The sequence below is a fragment of the Crassostrea angulata genome, chromosome 6 (genome assembly GCF_025612915.1).
Source record: "Crassostrea angulata isolate pt1a10 chromosome 6, ASM2561291v2, whole genome shotgun sequence".
Taxonomy (NCBI): domain Eukaryota; kingdom Metazoa; phylum Mollusca; class Bivalvia; order Ostreida; family Ostreidae; genus Magallana; species Magallana angulata.
The window spans coordinates 18,891,775-18,916,030 of record NC_069116.1 but is presented as its reverse complement, the minus strand read 5'-3'; the positions used below and the strand labels follow the sequence as shown (position 1 = coordinate 18,916,030).

Genomic DNA, 24,256 nt, shown 5'->3' with positions numbered 1-24,256 from the left:
AATAGTACAGCGCGGAAAAAATTAGTTGAGTCATTTATTTAGATAGGAGAGGATTCGACACGGATTCTCTGTTTGGGTTTCAATCAACTTTTGTGTAAAATTGTTTCATGCAATGACCACAATCAACCAGGTTGAAGAGTTCCCGGCTTCTGTCCGAGGCCGTACAATAGAATCACGGTGTCTGTTCTCTGACGGGCCTATATATCTGTGGAAACTCCAATCCGTGGGAAGATCACCACGAGGTATTCGAACATTCAATGTCAGTTTTGATTACTATTTTTAAACATTTGATTTTAAGTTGCAAATCAGTTTGCCTTATCTTTCCTTGACAAAATGTTCACTTCTATCGATATATCCTTTCCGATATATTTCATTTCATCAAATAAGATATACAACATGACTACTTTAATAATCGGAAAGGACAGATATCTAGTTAGTAGGCGCAAAGTATTTGCTTCTAGATTTGAATTGGTATTTGACCCAAACAAATGCCACCGATCCGCAGCATTTGAAATATTAATGACTTTATACATTCTTTCATTGAATTTCACATATCATTGTTCCATGGGACTGCAATTTAGTTTTTTCTATGAAAATATTGGATGACAACGCCCGCAAATTACTTGTGATGAAAGACACCATTTGCTGAATAAAATTTGAATATTGGTATGACGTAGAACATGACAGGTGATTTGTAGACAATTAGGGACGGTACGCGTGTTTTCACACCTTGATACACAGGTAGATGACCGAGCTGGTCCCTGTCCAGTCCAGAGACAGGTTTTCTTGATCTTATAATAAACCTACAATTTAACTGATTGCTACCAAACTACGTTGAGAAATGTTAAAAACAAGTGAAAAGCTGTTAATTTGACGGCAAACCCGGTTTTCTTTTAAGTGAACTGTAACTATAACCATTTGTCAACCCTGAATTGATTAACAATACCTACCAAGAGAAATAGTGTACCCTTTATGCAATATTTTGCGAGAAAATGACTTAGTTCAACGGCTGGTATTTTTCATTAATTATCAAAATTTAAAATCCAAGTATAGTAATATGCACATTTCTGATATACGTCCAATTGATCTGCAAAACACCTGCAAAGCATCCTATCTTGAAAACTGAATGAGGAGTTATGTGTACATGCGTACCCTTTTGGCAGCCGCCCGCACGCCATTTTCACCTTTTCACTCAAACGGAATATATCTTGATATAAATTTTCTTTTATTTTACTGATAAAAACGCTATTTGTCTAGAACTGTTGTTATGTCGTATTGATGTTGATAACTTTTCATAGGACAACACAAATATATGCCCGACAGAAGGATTATCGATACTACAGTTTTGTTAACTTTCTCATCAAATGCATTTTCTTATTTCTAAAGTAAAAAAAAAATCACGAATGTTTATTAGATGCAAGAACAATAACTGTAGCATTTTAAAAATTCTAAAACCTCAAGCTCCCTTTTTTGTAGTGCTCAGTCTAGTAGGCCCTGCGTCTGTTATAAAATTCTTGCAAAGGAATCTTCATCTAAATAAATTAAATAACACATTTTTATATCCGTTTAATAATCTGTATCAATTATATCATTTTCATAAAGGCAACTGAAAATTTGTTGATGGTGTTCGGCATCATGATAACGAGCTTGTTATCAACTTCTCATACTACAAAATGCGAACATTTCAAAGTTAGAAAATTGGCTAATAAGCCCGTCTTTCAACTATACTGTCATTATAATCACTGTTTGATTAAACAAACTAAACTGTCTTAACTTATAATCAACATTACAAGACGATCAAAAGAAAGGAAAAGTCCCGAAAACAGTTCCGCTGACTGTGGTAAAAGGGAGGTACGTAATATACAGTTATCAGGCACGTAGCATCAAAGGCAAAGGGGAGCCTCCCCCCCCCCCCCGGCTTATTCTCGCAACAAACATTTTTCATAAATTTACATTTAGAAAATTGAATTTTGAAGGAGCCCCCCTCCTCCACATTTTTATTTATTTATATTTTGGGGGTTTTGTTGTTGTTGATTTTTTAGCAAAAGAGAAATCAAAAGGGCAAATTATCATAGTTAACATTACAATGGAAATCCCCCCCCCCCACAGATTAGGATTTAATCATGGTTTGTCATGGTTTTCCGATGTCTGCCCTCTTTCAAAAACGATGCTAATTGGTTGGTTATGCAACACAAGATAACATCATAGCTTATGCATGCAATGTGCCAGACCAGGACCAGGAATATCCAAAAAGTCTAGTGTGGCGTCCCTGACTTTATTTAAACTCACCAGAATAAATGGGGTTTGTCCTTTTTGCTATATGCAACCTGTGTATCAAGTATGATCCTGCAACCTTACACTGTTACTTGTTGCTTACAAAGTGTGGACGGACACACCGCATCATATCAATAAACTGGCGTATGTATATGGAAACATCTCTTCTAACATAATAAGCTATTCTGTTCTCGATGAAAAATACTTCTTACACAAAGGATAATTTCTCTTATTAAACAGACCGACTGTGTCTGTACAAAGAAGAAAAGAATCATTGAAATATTTAATCACCCCAAACTATATATATCCAAAAGTAACATCAGTTTTCCATGAAGTAATCACAAAATGATTGTTTTCAACTTATTTATTTCAAAATATATTATTAGGCATTTACTTATGTACACATATTAAGTCTGCTTCTTAAAAAAAATGCTATATCTAATAAAATCACACAATCATGCTGTTTATAAAACATCACAAAATTAAACAGGGAAAAAAGCACCAGGCCATGGGAGGAAAGGGGGGATGTTGTAAAGGGACATAATTCAATAAAATTAGGGCATGTAGACTAAAACACAGAGGTAATCAAATGGATTCTTACATAAAAAAAAATTAAAATAATGTACATCTGGATCACGATCTAATCTGTATATGCCACTTTTAATCAGCGAAAATCACAACATGTTAATACACAATATAAGTGTGAGCAGACTGTTAACAGGCAAAATTTTATATGCATGTGACTTTGCATCAACTTGAAGCTGGAATGGACTCTTATAATATGGAAGACAAAGAATTATGATGCGTAGACAAAGTGATGATACTGAATCCCAAGTACACTCAATTATCGCCCATATACTACCACTGAACACTAATAGCAAAATGAATTGGAAGAGTTATGGCACTTTTCTTATAGCAAATTACAGATGCAATCAAATAGTGTGGTCTATTTCTTAAAAAATACAATCTTAGTACTGACCAATAGTCAGAAATGCCCAAAAGTATATAAAAGCTTATAATATTGAAAAAAAAAATAAATTGTATGATGTCTTTAGAAGACATTTCAGCAGAGATAATGGCATTGGTCACTTGAAATCAACTCTGAACCAAAAATTCTTTTTTTTCTCAAAATAGTCTACACATGTATTTTGAAATCATCTGAATAGTATTATCTATACATGAAAAAAATAGTACATCTTCAATATTAAAAAAATAATTCAACATGAATTTTCAGAGAAGCAGGAGGAATATGTTTAATTGGTGAAAGCAGGGAAAGGATCAGGTGCTAGTTGGACAATATCTCCATTATTTTCATGAAAATTTTTATTTCAATATATACAGTATGCTCTATGGGAACTTAATCAAACTAACTGTCAAATGTTTAAACCACATGTTGTAGTTTCTACATAGATTGCATTTTAAGAAAATATGGAGAGAAACTTGTGATATTAAAACCCTCACGAGTATTAAGGCTGAAACAAACAACATTTGAGTATGGTCATAACAAAATAAAGTGATAACATATTTGAACAACACCACTGCTGAAAAAAGCAATGAATAAACTCAATCACCAAGTCCCATCATATCTATAGACCTCAAAATATGTCAATGAGCAACCACTTCATTAAAAGATATGTCTAATATTCTATAATAAGTAAAAAAAAAGAAAGAAAGAAAAAACTGTTCCCTAGACAATAAGAACAAAAGAAGTGTTATATGCATGATGCATAAAGCAATGCTTCGTCCGTGACTAATGTGTTTATCGTAAACAGCACATCTAAAAATGTGTGCAAGACTAGCTGAAGTTTTTGATAAAAGGCTAATAAATTCACCAGTACGTTAGTAAGTAAACACTGAGTTGGGAAAATATTAAAAAAACAAAATCGCAGTAACAAAAAATAAAGTATCATTGAAAAATCCTTATTGAAAAGAGTGACTTGTTGAATATTTATACTATACATATACATCTTAATCCACAATACACTACACATGTATAACAAAATGCAGACATAAAACTCTCCTCTCTTCAAAACCTATCCATCTAAAACGAACATTAGAGAAGATATGTACAGCAATATGGACCAATCAAGCCAACTCTTGCTTAGCAAGGGCAAGTTCATCGCTGTCAATCACCACTCGAAGCTTGATCTGGCGCACCGCCAAATCCTCCAGAATGTCGTTGGTGACCAGAATAGATTCAAACACTCTCAGCAGACTACCGTCCTCTAGGTTGACGCAGACATCAGTCACTTGTTTAGGAGTCATACATATATTGCACACCATCAGGGAGTTTTCCATGTCCACACGTAGGACAAGAGTTCCCCGCTCCTGTTCAAAGTACTTGATGATGGACATGTTCATCGCACTAGTTAGGGATTTGTAGAACCTCTCCACCAACTTCTTGAACGTTGGCCCTCGATGCCTCCACATAAGGCAATGCTCCACAGGTTTCTCTGTCTGTAGTGACAAATTTAAGTTTTCTCTCTTTTTCCTTTGATCATTGTTTAGATTATTCTCTGTGTGGTTGCCCAGATTTTCCTTATCATTAGTATCACACTGATCCAACCTATCACCATTACAGTTGATGGAATTCTTCCTGTTCTGCATGCTTTCTAAACTTCCAATCTTGTTGAAAACATGGCTGTCCTTTAACACATTAATGGCCTCTGTGGATAAAGTGTACGAAATGAAACTAGTTCTACTGCTTGACCTTATGATGGTTGGACCCTCATGACGCAGATTCTTCAAGAGTTCGTTCCCTTTGAGTGGTTTAACAGGAGAAGGGGACCTTGTTATCACATTCTTTACTTCGTACTTCAGCTTACGCTTGGCCGGAGGTTTCTTTTTGGTTTTGGACCTTCGACAGAAGCACCAGCAAGAGGACATTTCCTCGTCACTTTCATCGTAAGCGTACTCCTTTATCCTCCTTCCTCCTGAGGACCACTCCTCCCCAATCATTGTCATGTTCTCATATGACTTGTGGGCCCTGCGAGGAGTGAGGACTGGAGCTATCCCCTCTCTCTTCCTCCTCTCCTTCTCTGGGGTATCCCCTGTCTTCTCGTCCAGGTCATCCCCTTCCTCCCAGCTGGGAAACACCCCAAAGATTCTGTCCACCTCAACATTGATGGTCACTTGTCCTACAAAAGAGTTTTTACAGGGATGAGTGAATGAACACCTTTGCTTTCTTAATTTGCTTCAAAATGACATCAGATAATTATTACCTATAAATCAAATGTAAAAGCATTACCAGTAATATTAACCCAAAGTAATGTGCAAATCAATTAATCATAGTTTAAAAGCACATTAATAGGAAAATCTTTTCAGCATTAATTTACCTGAGGGTTTGCTACATATTTGTTTATATAAAACTAATATGTGAACAAATGAAATTGAAATCTGTTGCAATTAAAAATACAGATGCAATGCATTTTTGTGGTACATTAGACAAGTGTATTGGTCTAATGACATCAGTGGCGTAGCTGCCGTTAGGCACTTAAGGCACATGCCTACACATCATTTTAAGACCAAAAATCAAAAATGTTAAAATATCACATTTAATTAAAAAAAAAAGCACACAGCAAATATCTTTCTTTTCCCTATTTCAAAACTCTGATTGTTTGAGGTCACAAATATGTGACGTCGATGATGCTAATTATTGCGCAGTCAATCAGTGAAAAACATGTCGGGCAATAAACCAAAAGTAAGACCACTGGATGAAATGTTTAAAATCATATTCATAGATCGAGGCATCTCAACTATCATTGCCAAATCTGAGCTAATAAAAATGGACGCCTTGACTTCTTGTAACATCATGTACGACTTAAAAAAGAAACCCAAAGCAATATTTCTGTTTTCTTATTACTATCAAAATTTGAAATAACCATTACAACTGTTTTTGAATCATGACATTCAATTACAAAGTCTTAATGTTTTCCCTTTAATAGTAAACTAAACTATAGAGACAGATAATAGCTTTAGTGTAAGAGGATGGGTGGATAAGGCGTGTAAAACCTATGCACGGACGGAAAAGATACTGAAAAATTTAAATATCAATAAATCTGATATTTTTAAAAAATATATTCAAAACAATAAATATTTAACATATCCTCGATTTTTAACCTTTTTAAAATATGTTCAATACTTGGAATATGTTGACTCAAACAGGCGTATACGTATATCAAAACTTCCAATAGTGTCTTTTTTTTTCAACTTCAAGGTCTTTTCTTTTTTATAGTGAGACTCTGCTCCATATTTTTCTCATAGTCTAAATAAGGTTTTATGGAAAACAAACCGATTTCAATCAACAAAAACGTGGAGAGATGACCCACTATACAATAAAAATTTCATTTTGTGTCTCAGCAATTGAACGTTTTGAAAAAATAATTCGTCCGTAAATTCGTGGCCAAAGTTGAAGGCACTCGTAATATTTAAACAACATATTTTGTTGTGTGTGAAAAGGCTCAGAGGTTATAGCACCAGACATTAGCTAACCTTTTTTATGTTGTGGGTTCGATTCCACCAAAATTTAAGGTAATATTTTTTTTCTATCGTTTGTTAAACATAATAAAAACTGAATTCATTTAGAAATTGTGCTTTTGCAAACTTGTATTATAATAGATTTGAATTAATTTAATTGAACAAATAAATTCAAAATTGTATTTTACGTATGGGCATTTGCCCTATCTTATTTCCCCATCTTCTTCCCGCCATTCACTTTGATAACGCTTAAAAAAAGACTGCTGGTGAAAACAATATTAATGTTGGATTGAATTAAAAAATGTTTTTTGACTTTTTACTACAAAAAAATCTTTTACAAAACTCAAAATTTTATGTGCAAAAAGTGCCTAAAATTTGTTCCTATAAAACATGAAATCCGTTTTCCGTCGGGGGGCTTTGCCCCCCCCCCCTGAACCCCCTACCAGGGCGCTGCCCAGGACCCGCTGGGGGCCTTGAGTGGTCACCAGACCCCTCACCCTCATGACATTTCTCAGGCTCTGTTCCTCAGTGACAACCCAAAATTAATAAACTAGTACAGATGTACTGTACATGTACAATCACAGTTTCTAAATGTTACAGTTACACTGATTGAACAACTTCAGGCTTCTTTACATGCTAAAGTGATCATAGCCATTAACCTTGGACAAATCATTAAGGATTATGTCCAACTCAATCATTGTCTAACTGTCAATAATCACGATGTAAACATGGCTTACAATCCAGGATGTCACAATAATGAAAACAGACAGATTAATGAAGGGTCATCCTGACTGTAATTACTGCTTATGTCTGGCTGTTCAACTCATTAGGTATTAATTGTAAATATTTGTATGCTTCAACAAACAGGGCAAGCATGGAAACCAGCGTCAGATCATTCAAAAGGCCACTATAAGTTCAAAATACCAACTGCCAGCACAAAATCTTACTAAAAATTTAAATTCTCTTTATTCTTTTGTATATTATTTCCTCTTTCCTCTAATACTGAGTATCTAAACACCTTTGTATTTTCTTAGGGCTATTCCATCTTAAAGCTTTCACGCTTTTTCAAAATAATAAAATGGCTGGATATTGTGGTGGCTTTAAAAAGTTCTGTATAGACTATTACCTTTGTATCTGTCCTTGCCAAGGTACCCTGAAAAGAAACATGTGCAGAATCAATCAACATGGCAGCATTGTAGATCCAATATTGAGTACACAGTCTGTCAGTCTCCTTTATGTGGAGATGACACGATAAATTAAAAGTAAGCAAGTCTGATAGAGGCATTTTATTACTGTTTTGTCACAATTTTTGAACAGACTGTGTGTAAATGACAACCTTTGTAAGGGAAGAGATTTCACTTTGTGAAATAAGGGCATTTCCAAGCTATCCATAATTGGTATCATGACACACAATGTAAAAAAAAAATGAGAAACACATTGATTTAGTGATGTGTCTTATTCACATATTTGATTGATGCTTTATTCTAATATCATATTTCTAATTGTGAGGAAATTTCCTAATACATCGTATGCAGTGAAATGATTTACTGGTAAATCAATAAAGGCCAATTTTTGTGGATTTCTAGATTTTTACAGATAGGTTTGAAGAGAAAGCAATTTTGTGGATTCCCAAATATTGAGTAAAAATAATTTTTCTAGGTGATGGTTACCTATAAAATCTGCACAAACTGAGCCACCAAAATAATAAATCATTTCATGGTACTGATTAACCATAAAGTTCTATTTCTAAACTTCAGTTAAAACGAAAGGCAAAATCAAACTGAAGGCAACAATTACCGGAGCCATAGATGGGTTTGATCCTAGAATTCTCATCTAGGGAGCTAGCGAGGGAGAGCTGGCCGGACTGTCGCAGGGCGTTGATAAACAGTGCCACCGCGGAGCTTCCCGTTCCCTCCACCAGCTGTAACAGGGCCGTGTTCCGCTGCGCCTTGTTCTTGCCGTTCTCGATCTTCTCCTTCTCCACTTGGTGCAGGACTCCATGCTGGATCAGGTAGTCGTAGATGGCCTCTGCATCCAGGGATTCGATCAGCTCCTCTCGCTCCGACAGAGAAATTCTCTGCATGTTACATGCGGGTTACAAGGGGGATTCTCAGCCAGTAAACCCACTGCTGGCATCCTGTGTTACACTGAAAAACAACAGAAAGTCTCAGCATACATATGATACTGTAAATTGACTTAAACTCATGACAACTTCATTTTGCAATTTAGGATTTGATGGCAACGAGAATTTATTTTAAACAGTCAGGTCATGAACTTGCAATACCGGTAATTGTATTTTGAAACAGGTGAATAAAAGTTGGTTTTCAATACACTCTCAGACCCTAAACCACATTGATGAAGTCTCCTAGATAAAAATAAGGGTACTCGGATCATAAAATTAGGGTAGGAGGCTTTGAAATATTTCATGATATGGAGTTGTAGAATATCATTAAAGAACTACTGGTGCTAAACATCTAACAAAATAAAATACATTTCCACCATAAATTGTCCTACGACCACTTCAAATACAGACACTGTGTCCATGTATACCCACACTTCAATATCCTACCCAATGAATTACCACATATAGGTTGTACACGTATCACCAGTGAAATGACATCCATTTCACTTTTGATAACTTTTAGCATATATTTTAATAGTCTACTTTATTTTACTTTATTCTTATTTTATATGTTCCCATACTTAGCAATTCCTTATTGACATCTAAAGCATTCCTTATTATTTATTTCTAAAGGTTGTCCAAGCTGTTGTTTATTTCTTAATCCCCTAGAATATTTAGTGATTTCACAGTAATTGTTAATCCTTATTGTCAGTGACACTGCTCATGGCACTGGGCACTCATAGGTGTTAGTTAGGGTAAACAAAACCACTTTGACTTCTTCACATCAAAGGGATGACACTGATAACTTAATTATTTGATTAGCCCTAAGTGACAACTTTACCTTAGGCAATTCATAGAGAAAATTAATTCTTGTACATGAGTTCTTTTAGAGAGAGAGAGAGTTAGCTTTGAGACTTCGGACAGAAAGGATGTAAGGCAAAGCTAGGAAATCATGTAGAGTGTTAGGAGACAAATTTCTAATTCATCTGTTTAGGCCCCTTTCTCTAAATTACAGTTAGGAACAAGACTTGCTCATTAATGTTGTTACCTGCGTGTGTAGATTGGATTATTTAACATTCAATCTTTAATAAACATTTCTCATATCCTGCCATTTGGACTTTGTGTATTCTTCATTTACTTATTCCCCTTGAGCTTAATTCCCCAATGAACGTGCACCATCGCCTAGTTATGTACCAGACATCCGGGCGTGGTCACAGAGTGGTCGAGAATCCGGTTCGAATCTTATGGAATTCCTCTCACTGAAGTAAACATTCCGGGACTTTTTGGATTTCTGCAGGATTTCTGTGCTGTCAAAAACTGTGATTTGTGACTCTAACATTCTTATGAAAAGGAAAGAAGACCAATCCATACAGAGACAGCGTGCCAGTTCCTGTTGGTGAGTACAGCCACTTTTATCACATGTGACACAGTTTAGATAACTTTCTATTGTTATTATTTTTGACATTTATAGATTGATTATTGTTTAGCTGTTTTTATCACTGATAATGGCTCCCTCACTTGAAATCCCATCAATGTCCCAACAAACTTCAAATCCCAACAACTTTTTGGCTACTATTTCAGCTGCAATTACCAATAAGAACAAAATTCAAATCAAGCTCTCTAACTTTCATACCAATGCCCTTGTTGATACCGGTGCTAATATTTCTGTTGTTTGCAACAAATTTTTGAGAAAACTTTTCAAAAATCCCCATATTTACAAATCAAATCTCTCAGCTGTTACAGGTGTTTGCAACACATCACATGCTATTCTTGGTCAAACAGATCTTGAAATAGATGTCAATGGTTTAAAAATGCCCCATACCTTTCATATTTTGGAAAATTTGCCCCACACTATCATTTTAGGCCAAGACTTTCTAGAGCAAAACAACGCTGTAATAGATCTTACCCATAAATATGTGTCTTTTCATAATGAAACAACCATTGCCTCCATTTCAACACCTGATATCCAACATGACAACCAGAAACATGTTTCTCTTGCTCGAACACAATCAGATATTCTGTTACCACCTCTTTCAGAATGCACACTTTCACTCTTTGTCTCCAACATACCTCATGGTTCACAAGTCTTCCTTGAACCAGTCAACCTTCTTACAAACAAGAATCTGGTTGGAAGCAAATGCATTGCTACATGTCTAAACAACACACTTCCATATAGGATACTAAATCCTCTGAACAAATCAGTTCCATTGAAAGCAAATTCTGTAGTTTCTAAAGTGTTCAACATAGACAACAATTACATTATTTGCTTTGACACACACTCCTCTGACAATCACACCAGTCAGTCTAAGGCTTCTACTACAGATCATATATCTATCGCCAAAACCCTGCAAGTCCATATTGAAGAACAAAATCTTTCTACTGCTCAAATTCAACAACTCCAAGATCTGATTGGACGAAACAGAGATGTATTTGCCAAAGATGCCACCGAACTTGGTAAAACAAACCTTCACACACACTCTATCATCACCAACACTGATAAGCCAGTCCGCACCCCAAGATATTCCCAGAATCCAAAGATGCGCCAGGAGACAGAACGTCAGATTCAAGAAATGTTGAAAAATGATGTCATTGAGGAATCAACTTCTCCTTACCAAAGTCCGGTCGTTATGGTGAAAAAGTCTAACGGACAATTCAGATTTGCAGTAGATTACAGGAAACTAAACTCCATCACAGAGCTTGTTTCCTTTCCAATTCCAAAATTAGATGAAGTTTTTGACACAATAGCTGATTCTAAATCCAAAATTTTCAGTGTCTTAGATTTAGCTAGTGGATTCTGGCAAGTGCCCTTGGATGAGAAAACCAAGCACAAAACTGCATTTATCACACATCAGGGTCTTTACCAGTTTAAACGACTTCCTTTCGGCTTAACAAATGCTCCTACAAGCTATCAGATGCTGATGACAAAAGTTTTACAGGAACTAAATTGGAAAATTGCTCTCATCTACATTGATGACATCTTGGTTTTTTCTAAAAGTTTTGATGAACATTTACAGCATTTAGATCTTATCTTTCAAAAACTTCGTAAAGCCAATCTTACTCTCCAGCCAACAAAATGTCACTTTGCTGCCCAAGAAGTAAAATACCTTGGACACATCATTTCTGAGAAAGGAGTTGAGGTAGACAGAGCTAAGATTGCTGCAGTGGCTGACTTTCCACAACCTCGAAACTCTAAACATGTCCGTAGCTTCCTTGGGATGTGCAATTATTACAGGAAATTCATCAAAGACTATAGCAAAATCTGTGCTCCCTTATTAAATCTTCTTAAGAAAAATATCAAATTCCAGTGGAAACCAGAACACACTGATGCTTTCAACCTTCTGAAGAGGAAATTAACTTCAGCACCCATCCTTGCCTTTCCTGATTTTAGCAAACCATTTGTATTGTCTGTCGATGCTTCTGATGCTGCCATTGGATACGTCTTGGGACAAATAAACCCACAAGGACTTGAGAATGTTATCGCATATGGAGGACGTGCACTCAGGGATCAAGAAAAACGATGGCATATAAACCATAAAGAAGGACTCGCTTTGATTGAAGCCATTAAAACCTTCAAAGCCTACCTTACCAGTGCTGAGTTCACAGTCTTCACTGACAACATCACAGTTCGTTGGTTGGATACCAACAAAGATGCATTAGGCAGACTAGGACGCTGGGCTCTATTCCTTCAGCAGTACAAATTTAAAATACAGCATCGCCCAGGAACTAGGAACCAGAATGCCGACTGTCTGTCCCGTCGTGAATATCCACCTTCAGACCAACCATGTTCTCCATCAGATGATGATTTGCCAGCCATTGGATCCATTGAAGCTTCCATGAAAGAGTTCATTGCCACAACCTTTGAATATCCAGAAGACAATCAACCAAGGAAACCTGAAATTCTTGCCCTAAATACAGCCGATCAACATGATGATCATATTTCAGACAATCCAACCCTCCAGCATCTGCAAGAAAATTGTCCAGACTTTCAGGCAATTATCGATTACAAAAGAACAGAAAATTTGCCGCAAAATATTAAGCAAGCTACTGCAATAGTTGCAAAATCCTTCCACTATGAAATTATTAATGGACTTCTTTTCCACTTTTACAAAGAACGTGCTAGGAACCAATCTCCTGATCAATGTCTTATTAGACAACTTTGCATTCCTGCACCCCTCCGGAATGATATTCTTCTCTCATATCATGACTGTATTGCTGGTGGCGGACACCAAGGACATGAACGTACGTATGCTGCTATCCGCGCCAAATACTACTGGCCAAATATGTATTCAGACATTGAACAATACATCAAAACTTGCGAAACGTGTCAACAGTCCAAAAACTCTAAACATCAGAAGCCAATACCTTTGAGACCACTCCCTATTGAGGACATTTTCAGCAGATGGCATATGGACTTCCTGGAATTACCCATTACACCAAACAAAGATAGGTACCTTCTCTTAGTTGTTGACAGCTTTTCAAAATGGTGCGAGGCCTTTCCTTTGAAATCTATGGAAGCCACTGAGGTTGCCAGAGTACTCTTCGCTGAGATATTTGCGAGATATGGAGCACCAAGGACACTTATTTCAGACCGGGGACAAAATTTCATGTCAAAATTAGTCCAAGCCCTCTGTGAACTTTTTGAAGTAACCAGACACTATACAAGTGCTTACCACCCACAAACAAATGCTGCTTGTGAAAGGATGAACTCATTTATCAGCCAAACACTAAGATCATACTGTAACAAGGACCAATCTGACTGGGTGAAGTTTATTCCGGCTGTCCTCATGGCATACAGATCTACACCTGCCACACAATCAACAATGTTTTCACCATTTCACTTGTTGTTTGGACAGAAGATGCGCCTTCCTGTTGATGTTGCTCTAACCCCAAAACCATCCATGGCACATGAACCCAAGTTACATCTGATGCGTGTTCTGGAACAACTTAAAATATGCAGAGAAGTTGCTGCTGAAAACATTCGACAACATCAACAGAAGTACACTCAGCAGCATGATAAACGTGCACAAGAACCAGACTTCATGGTTGGCTCCACAGTATGGCTCTACTGCAGCCATGTTCCTAAAGGAAAATCTCCCAAACTTTTACAGAAATGGGTTGGTCCGTATTCAGTAATTTACCAGGGACCAAACCATACTTTTAAACTCCGAAGAGATTCAGACCACAAAATTCTGAAGAGTCTCGTCCATGCCAAAAGACTAAAAACCTACCATAGTCCTGATGAGAGACCTCACTATTTCTTACCGGAGTATCAAGATGTTGTACTCAATCCTGAAGAATTGGACAACCAAGATACTGAGGAAATTCCTCCTCCAAATGCTGACCAGCATCAAGCTGATGCTGATCAACTTCCGGCTGATGATGAAAATCAGCTTCTTCATGAAGATGATGCTGAAGAGGATAATGATGATAATGATGATGACCAACGCATCAGAAATGCAGCTCATGATTCCCAACATCAAAAACCTCCACTCGAACCATCATCTTCTAAACCAAATAATCAAACCAAAACTCAAAACAAACAGAAAAGAAATTCAAAATGTGAAAAACCAAACGAAAAACAATCAAAACCATTTTCTATGGACCAAATAGACAAAATCCTTGAATATAGCCTTTACCAAGGGAAGCCAATTTACAAAATCAAATTCAAAGGTGCAGCTCAAACTTCATGGCAAGACGGAACCCAAATCCCAAAAACATTAAAGGACACCTTCCATTCCCTCTATAATGCCAAGGGAAAGAAAAGGAAGCGACCCAACAAAAAGCATTTTAACAAACAGGAATCTGTACAAGCCCTTTCACTCCCTCCCAAGAGTCAACAACAAATCTACCATGCTTCCATTGACCGCAGAGGCACACATATCATGTTTTATCTCGAAAATCATGATGGATCTACTACAAATGCAAAGTACGCTCATGAGGTTCCAAGCCATTTGTTTAAGCCTTTCTTCAAAAAACTTGAACAAGAAATCAGTGACTGTAAATCAGGGAAAGGATGCGAGGTCATAAACAGGAACAGCACCCAATACTTTCCTGTATCCAGAGTCTTCTTCCTCAAACACAGACCAACACTTTTTATGCATCATCTTACTCCCTCAAAAGCCAGGCTCTTGAAAAATTGTCACTCTTCTCCAGAAGGCATTTTAGCATTCAAAACAAAACTCTATGATCATGTCAAACTCTTCCATACAAATGCAGACCTCTAAATTTCTCAGCTTAATACAATTTAATCTTTCAAAAAAAAAAAAAAAAAAAAAAATTTAAAATCACTCCATTATATTTTCCCAATTAGGTCATCTGATATTTATTCTGTGTCCTGTACATAGTGCTAGGTAGTGTGACTGCGCAGCGCACTATCATCAAATTCCAAGGACCCAGGATAAATATACACAACTCAAATTTATTTTATTTTTTTGACAATATTTTAAAATAATTTCCCTTCTGTTTTTCTTTAAAGATTCTGAATTTTGTTTAATTTACTGAATAGCATTAGAACGCCTGTAAGTTATGAACCAGCAGAAACTCTTGTAGTTCCTTAAACTGCTGGGGAACGGCGTAATGCTCTATCTCAGTTTATTAACTTTTCCATCAAAATTATTTTTCTTAACACCTTGAAATCATAAGTCATTTTTGCTAAATTTTGTATCTCAAATACTATTGCTATTTAATTTTCTTTTCTTTAAGTAATCTATAATTATAATAGGTAGTTCTGTTGTGTCACCTGTTGATTTCTTGTGGTTGTGCTTACTGATTGATCTTTTATCATGCCTTGTCCTATGCCCAAATTTGCAGATTCCAGGTCAACATAAACCGATGCCATCCTTTTTCCAATGCCATGAACACCTTTGATATAAGCTATAATGGAACTCCTATAGCAAACATGGGATGTTATAGCTCTTTTGATATAATTTTTTTTTATTGTCATGATGGAACTCCCTACTGGTGGGATGTTACGACTTAATGTTTATCATGATGGAACTCCCTCAGGGGATGTCATGACTTATTGTTTATCATGATGGAACTCCCTCAGGGAATGTCACGATCATGAACCAGGTTGCAGTTTTTCCCAGTTACTGGTAGAAGTTCTTTGTGGAGACGTCCACTTGCTGCAGTTCATGTCTGAGGACATCAAATCCAATGAACAGTACAAATTATAAAAGAAAACCAAGTGAAAATCGACAAACCAATACAGAACCAATACAAAACCAATACAAAGACTTTCGTGATTATGTGAAACATGACTTATTCATTTCGTCTATTCATTCCATGGACTGATGTGACATTTATAATGCTGTTTTCAGAGAGACATTATATTTTCATTATGAACAATATAAAGTGAAATAGCATCTTTTAAATTTTATAGCTCTATTGTTCAATGTATGTATATACTATTTTTTTTATGCATTGTACATGCAAGTCTTGATTTTTATTTTTTTCCCCTCCTTTTTTTTTATATAATGGGCCCTTGTATAAACATGTATATAGTAGCTATAGTTTAGAATTCATTTAATCAATAAGGAATCCACGCCCTTAGGAATTAATACTTTTAGAGTATATTTTTCCTGGTTTAGACATTTCTTAAATTTAGGATATTATTATCTATACTGACCCTATGCCTTTAGGTTAATGATATTTTCATAAAAATAATTGACCTGCTACATGTATCAGATAATATGTGTTATTAATTTTGCCATTTATGAAAAAAAAAAAAAAGGCAGGATTGACTTATGGTATTCTGAGATTTCAGGAGAAATCTTTTTGTGAAGTAGGGGGAGCATATCACCAGTGAAATGACATCCATTTCACTTTTGATAACTTTTAGCATATATTTTAATAGTCTACTTTATTTTACTTTATTCTTATTTTATATGTTCCCATACTTAGCAATTCCTTATTGACATCTAAAGCATTCCTTATTATTTATTTCTAAAGGTTGTCCAAGCTGTTGTTTATTTCTTAATCCCCTAGAATATTTAGTGATTTCACAGTAATTGTTAATCCTTATTGTCAGTGACACTGCTCATGGCACTGGGCACTCATAGGTGTTAGTTAGGGTAAACAAAACCACTTTGACTTCTTCACATCAAAGGGATGACACTGATAACTTAATTATTTGATTAGCCCTAAGTGACAACTTTACCTTAGGCAATTCATAGAGAAAATTAATTCTTGTACATGAGTTCTTTTAGAGAGAGAGAGAGTTAGCTTTGAGACTTCGGACAGAAAGGATGTAAGGCAAAGCTAGGAAATCATGTAGAGTGTTAGGAGACAAATTTCTAATTCATCTGTTTAGGCCCCTTTCTCTAAATTACAGTTAGGAACAAGACTTGCTCATTAATGTTGTTACCTGCGTGTGTAGATTGGATTATTTAACATTCAATCTTTAATAAACATTTCTCATATCCTGCCATTTGGACTTTGTGTATTCTTCATTTACTTATTCCCCTTGAGCTTAATTCCCCAATGAACGTGCACCATCGCCTAGTTATGTACCAGACATCCGGGCGTGGTCACACACGTATGATCTCCTGTGACTATGAGCATATATTCAGGAGAGAGAGATTCACAAATATCAACAAATGGTATTTCAACATCATAAGCAGCCATTTAAATCTATATCCTGATGACCCGTGTTGAAAAACTTTGTTCTATATATGAACATGTATTTAAATGAACGAATTGCCTTATTTTCATTAAATATCTCGAGGGATTACTAGAATCTAACATTTACTTACCAAACAGAGGAATAAATTACAGCTCGTAAAAGTGACCCATTAAGTCCTTAAATTTTAAAGATATAATATCAAAGTAAATGACATAACATTGCCGGAATCAAATGTTTGAAAGAGAATTGCCCAAACCTGCAGGTTAACTGATTTAAATTGAGCACATGGCTCATTTAATCTTGTACAAATATTGACATTATCACGTGAATGTTGTTGTCTGTTTGCAAAGCCATTTTGACTTGATATAGCTTTGATATTAAAGTGAAATCAAACAAGAAACAAGTGCCAGAGTAACAGTTTTACAAAACCAGCCATGCAGATGCCATTTTTTCCCCCATCAAACACATCACAAAAATGTACTCATATCTTCAGGTTGCAGATAACAATTCTTTATTAATATGAGTTCACACAGAAAAACATACAGGTCTGAACAGAAGATGTCAGAATTTTATCCTGGTTTTATCTAATCCAAACATCCCCGAATTGTGTAAGCTAACAGCAAGGTGTTGCCAATCTTAGTAACTTGAGCGCAGTCTACCCCCAGTAGACCACAGAAAAACCTAAATTCAATCAACCATTGCCAGAAATAATGACTCACTTTTATCTATCAATACTGGGTGTTGCGAAAATAATTTTTGTCCAGAAATTTAGTTTTAATTTGATTTTTATTACAGAAATATATTTTAGTAGTTCTTTTATTGCCAAAATGTTATTGAGGCGTAAACTGTTAACATTCTACATGAAGTTGCAAAACTCATTTTCTCTAAAAATTTAAATCTTTCAAATGACAACAATTTTTCTGCACTATCAATAAAAATTAAATTGAATAAGAATATGAAGCCATTCAATCATTTTTTTTTTTTACATGGCATGGCTATTATAATTTACATTCTCTAACACTGGAAAGTTCTACATGCAACAACCATTTTTACGTTTGTAGCATGAGAGAACTTCAAGATGAATCCTGTTATCATTGGAAAACAGAGTAACATGATGACAAAAAAGCTTCAAACATGAACATGATGAATATGTTATGACAACCTTACTCACATACCAAGGTGGTAAAGGCACTCAGAGCCGAGGAACTGGGAGAAAAAAAACTCCAATCATACCAGTACCCCACTCTGACAGACTCACTACACACTCCACCGACTCAAATCTGTGATTCTTCCACTGATAAATATTAATATTTGACAGAAACTTATCAACAGATCATTTGCAATGCTCATTTATCAAGCAGAGTATGTCGGACCACCATCAATTTTCGGATCCATCATTCATTTGTCGATACAGCCAACACATAACAGCTTGCAAAAGGATGCACATTCCAGGATTTTCTCAGTTTCTCCCGGCCAGGGCACTTGGAGGGAATGTTTTCTATGACTTATGATAGTAATTTTTCATGTCAAGGTTTAAGGAGATGAAAGTAGTTTAAATTGTGCCCCATTTCCATGTTTACATGCATTACCAAGCAAATAGGAGTTGGAAGAATGGTAACTCCAGAGGAGCATTCACAGGGAAAAGAGCCTTGCAGATCATCTTCAAAGCTTAAGACATACTGACCTAATTTCAACCAAGTTCAACTCAAAGATGGTAAAACTATATCTAAAAACACAACACAGTTCAAAGCTCCGAAACCTTAGAAGTCCTGGTTTTGTACACAAAGGTATCCTAGAAAGATAATATACACAGTTTGTATACAATGCGGTGATTAAGCCATCAATTTAAATCTTTCATTATGACAATTTGACAATGCTCTTGGCAAGGGCACATGAGATTAAAGCAGGTGTCAACATGAAATATACAAATACACATAAATGTCAGAAATCTAAACCACACTCTTATCAAAGGACAAATTACTCACGGATTGATAATGCTCCATTTTATCTTTCAAATAAACATATTGTAAACCAGTGCTTTTAGACACTGTGTGCCGTATACATTATACTCATGAAAATGATTCCTATAAAATCGGAAACATAATCATACAATATGAATTAGATGAGAGTACTGTTACATCAATTTGTAGTGTCAAATTTGAAAATATTTTACACAGTTTAGAGATCATGACTTCTCAGCATTTCTGCAGTGTGTTTCAAATCATTTTAAACAAAATTCCTGACATTTAACAAATTGTGGTGCAAGATAAAGCACCATAACCATCGGAACGGCAAACATTTGGTATGCATCACTTCCACTATTACACAGAAACAGGCACCAGGACTTCTGACAGTGGGGGGAATACATTTTCCTTGAAATACCATCCCCCCTATTATCTCTGTGCACAAGAATAATAGGACCTGCATCAGATAAAGGGCTGACAGCGGGAGGATGAAATGTACAGCATGGTTATAACCTGCCGGCAGATGAACAACATGCTACTGGGGCTGCATGTAACTACATTGTATAATCAATACCCAATACCTTTGAGATCACAAATAATTTCAGGGTTCACAAACTTATCAGTACACTAGAATTTACCAGATCCTCTTCTGCAGATGAAAAAGTTCTCCCCCTCCTGCCCATGTAACTGAACTGAAGCATTACCCCCTGGAGTCAGGAACAGATGATATCAACCATTGAAGTTCCAACTTCCAACAAGCTGGCTAGCTATAGCTTAATTTTAAGACAGAGACCTTGATAGATGTGGGCCTATGCTTATGCATTAATTAGCTGTTGTTAAAGTTTGTGTCCTTCTATAGCTACTACTTGTAAGCATTATTCAAAACATGTGTCAAGCTATCAATACACAGAACACATTCTTGCCTTGCAGTAATTTGGTCTGACTGGATATCAGTCTGTAACTCCAGAAAGCTGTTTATCCTGGATTAACTTGGTTTATCAAGTCACAATTGCATTTACAAGTACCTGTTTCTCTGTAATCGCTTCTTATCTTTAATACTTCCTCATAAAGAGGATTAACAAATCTTAGTAAATGAAAGAAGATAATGAATGGATCATTAAATTCATTCATAATTTTCTTAATAGCTTTTACAGAGTCAGATTCAATTTAAAGTCTTTTACATTGAAAATTAAGCAAGTATTTTTGATCCACAATTCTTCATTAATCAAATGCAACCTTAATCCACATACACATTGTCAGTAAGATATTCAGCTCTGCAGCTTCTACTTACCCTGTGTTACTAGCAAGATCCTCCCTTAACAATGTTCTATGAACAGGTTTGCATGACAATTTCTGGGCTTTCTGCTGCTAAATGCAGAATTCAGAGCCATTAAGAGGACATGTAACAAAATCAATACCTAGCGCTAACTCCAGATACAGTGCCTGACATTCACGTAAACAACTGTGATTTCAAACACCGAATATCATCTCCATCTATACCACACCGGCTGAGAACCAATTCCTTGAAATATTGATAAGGCATTACATAACACAATCCAGAAAAAAAAAAGATTCCAGATCTTGTTTTTTTTCTTCTTGAGGCATCTGCATCAACAAGAAGACATGTTTACTAATATCAATATTTACATAAAATAAGCACTTCCTAAGTTTCTTCTTGGAATTTATAGGCAACATTAACTTTACACACAATAAAAGTGATGAACTGACAGTCTGTCTGTGAATGTACTCTCTCTCTCTTTCTCTCTCTCTCTCTCTCTCTCTCAAAATTATTATCTTGGCAATTTCAATTTATATTTCAGGGTTTTTAGTGAAAGTTGACATTTTCAGTGGCCTTGCACAGACAATAAAAAGATTGGTCTAATTTTGTTAGTTTGAAAAGCCTTCATTACAATTTGAACCGATCATTCCATAATATATCAGTATGTATGTTGCAGGCAGTGGAAAGAAAAAAAACTTTTGTCTGGTTAATTTCAGCAAGACTTGGCAAATGCTTTAAACAAGGCTATGTGCTGTTGTACAATGTTTAATTAGAGGCTTTTTGTAGTGATTTTTGCCGCTCTTCGATAAAGCAACATTGAATATATTAGGCTAGACTTAGTTTGATTATGGCAAACACTTATTGTTGCCTTGTTTATAGCCACATCAATCTTTCAATCAAAATAACTTTTGGAGAGGGTTTCCAGAAGTAAATTAAGTTGATATAATTCTGGTTTAAAAAGATTTACAATCAAAGACTTCATTAATTTATGACTTAATCAAAAAACACAGACTTTGTATTGCTTATAAAACTTTTTCCTATCTTCTTTGTATATATTGTATATTTATGCTTATTTACTATTTATCTACTACTTATCTATTCATTTATAATTTAATTCTGGTTGTAACGCGCTTTCTGATTGGCTAAAAAATTATTTTATATCGTATAAAGAATGTTGCCTACGTCATAGTAAGACTAACGTCAAAAACGTATCAATACGCCTGATGTTACGTTTGAATTTTGTACAATATTACGTCATTTTAAGGGTTAAATGATCGTTTTTATCTACAATGAAGTGTAAAAAAATTAAATTATAAGCAATGAATTCAATATTTATTAGTTTTATACGATATAAAATGGTTTGAAACAGTTTACGCTTTTTTATAAACCGCTTCGCGGTTTATAAAGCGTAAACTGCCCCAAACCATTTTATATCGTATAAAACAAATAAATATTGAATTCATTCCTTAAATAAAATGTACCTCTGACTTTTGAACTGTACATAATGATTGACCTCACATACCATTTTATGGTTTGAGCGAATAAACTGAATTGAAATTGAATTGCTTGCTTCAAGGCAATTAACAAAAACACAACAGACTGAAGAAGAAACCAATATCCAAAAGATGTGTCTGAGTAATCTTGCTTCTACCCATTATCCTATGGCTATAAAATTGACATAATTATGCACGATGGACGGAATGCTGGAGAAAACGTACCCAGGAGAAAACGTACCCAGGAGAAAACGTACCCAATTTATAGGGTACGTTTTCTCCAGGAGAAAACGTACCCGGGTACATTTTCTCCAAGAGAAAACGTACCCTATGGAAATAATAATTAATGGTTTTCATAGATATTCTTAAATGAAATAAAATAAAATATACAATGAACATTTGTATCATTTGTTGCTGTAGTTTTTAAATGCATAGTCACCATGGTCACGTACTTAAATTATTAAGACAATAATTTGTACCATACACATACACGAACGTGGCCTGAGCAGTATAATTAGTCGACAATTAATCCACCATAAACGAAACCGTTAAATAATACGTTTTTATTGCAATCTCATTTGGAGAACTAAATAATGAGTATCTCAAGAAGTCGATATCGCGTTTTTTAAAACATTTTTTGGAAAATTATCTATAAAACAAAGTTGCTTAATAAAACCAAGTCCAAGTCTTTTAAATATTTGTTTGATTCATATATATGGAAACTACAACGAGATGTAACATTGAACAGTCAATTTGCTTCCGACGCCACTGTCTGACATGTATAATATTTGTGTGGAGAGTGAATATTTCTACCTCTTGCGCGAGGAGGCAATACATAATACATGTATTACAAAATAATAACTCCTCGGGTATTTAATTGATTATCACTATAATTAAAATCAGGGGATCTCGCATAGAGAAACTCAAATCGGTAAGGCTACCGATAAATGGATAATTAGAAGAAGTAGACTGATAACAACTTAAATTATGACAGGTCATTATTTTGTACTAAAAAAAAAGTTGCTATATAATTATCATAAAGATGTATTCATAAAATGAATATATTTCTATGCATTGAAATATGCATTAAAGTAGCATTTGAAAATTATTAAAATGTCCAAATTATAAAGTATTAAATTCATTTATCTATGAAATTCTTACATTTCTGTATATTTATTATGCAAAATAGTATTTTAAAGTATTAAAAACTATTAGTACATGTAGTATAATTAAAGTATAAATATAAAATATATAATAAATATATAAAATAAAGTAGTATAATTATGATTTTCATAGGGTACGTTTTCTCCAGGAGAAAACGTACCCGGGTACGTTTTCTCCAAGAGAAAACGTACCCTAGAGATTGGGTACGTTTTCTCCTGGGTACGTTTTCTCCTGATACCGATGGACGGGGTGTTAAATCGAGAGATCAAATATCATGCATGTAAACAGGGTAACGTGACCGACAGAACATTATTCATAAATGCATACTTACTTAAATTAAAACAAACTTGGTGATTTCCCCGGTTGTACATTACATATCGGCACTTGGAAGTTATTTGGATCAACCACCTATGGACTAATGTTACTGAGTCAGTGTCGCAGTTAAATCGATACCGGTGCATTGGATTATTTCATTTTGAAAAGGCCTTTGAGGAAGGTTTGATTTGTTGACGCATTTTATAAATTGATCTGTATTTCTAATACTTACCTCTCAAATAGCCTTTTTCGTCATCACGATCATATGTTTACAGGTATCTTGTTCACACAGATAATTTTGTATCAAGGAGTATGATTGGCTAAAAAATTATTTTAGCTAAGTTGTACACCATCGTATTCGTGTACGATTAAAAACTGCATATTATTCCCTTAGGGAAAGGTGCTCCTGACATTTAGCCATCATTGTCATAAATCACAAATGTTCCCATTATTCATGTTCATATATAGAAAACAAATATAGGCAAATGTTCCTCCTTGAATTGAGTAACCATTTAATTTAGCTGACTACCAGTAAAAGTATTTTGC

At 35.2% G+C, this 24,256-nt stretch overlaps 1 protein-coding gene across 5 annotated transcripts; it reads right to left on the bottom strand.

The window, feature by feature from the left end:
- Window positions 1-2,623: 2,623 nt before the first annotated feature.
- On the bottom strand, window positions 2,624-24,025 carry LOC128188298 (uncharacterized). Of its 5 annotated transcripts, none has more exons than XM_052859260.1 (4): window positions 23,943-24,025; window positions 8,548-8,897; window positions 7,877-7,903; window positions 2,624-5,411 (listed from the first exon to the last, which is right to left on the bottom strand). In XM_052859260.1, the coding sequence occupies exons 2-4, from the start codon at window positions 8,831-8,833 to the stop codon at window positions 4,360-4,362; spliced, it is 1,365 nt and encodes a 454-aa protein (XP_052715220.1). In that variant the 5' UTR covers window positions 8,834-8,897; window positions 23,943-24,025; the 3' UTR covers window positions 2,624-4,359. The 5 variants fall into 5 exon arrangements, with proteins under 5 accessions (XP_052715220.1, XP_052715222.1, XP_052715221.1 ...); XM_052859262.1 differs by lacking the exon at window positions 23,943-24,025 and adding an exon at window positions 23,727-23,883; XM_052859261.1 differs by lacking the exon at window positions 23,943-24,025 and adding an exon at window positions 20,751-20,890.
- Window positions 24,026-24,256: the final 231 nt, after the last annotated feature.

Excerpts from the sequence above, each read along its gene's own strand:
- LOC128188298 (XM_052859260.1), bottom strand. The coding sequence starts at position 8,833 with ATGCAGAGAATTTCTCTGTCGGAGCGAGAGGAGCTGATCGAATCCCTG. Across the intron at positions 7,904-8,547 it reads CAAACCCATCTATGGCTCCG|GGTACCTTGGCAAGGACAGA; the intron begins GTAATTGTTGCC and ends GTTTCTTTTCAG. Across the intron at positions 5,412-7,876 it reads TGGCAAGGACAGATACAAAG|GACAAGTGACCATCAATGTT; the intron begins GTAATAGTCTAT and ends ACTCTTTTGTAG.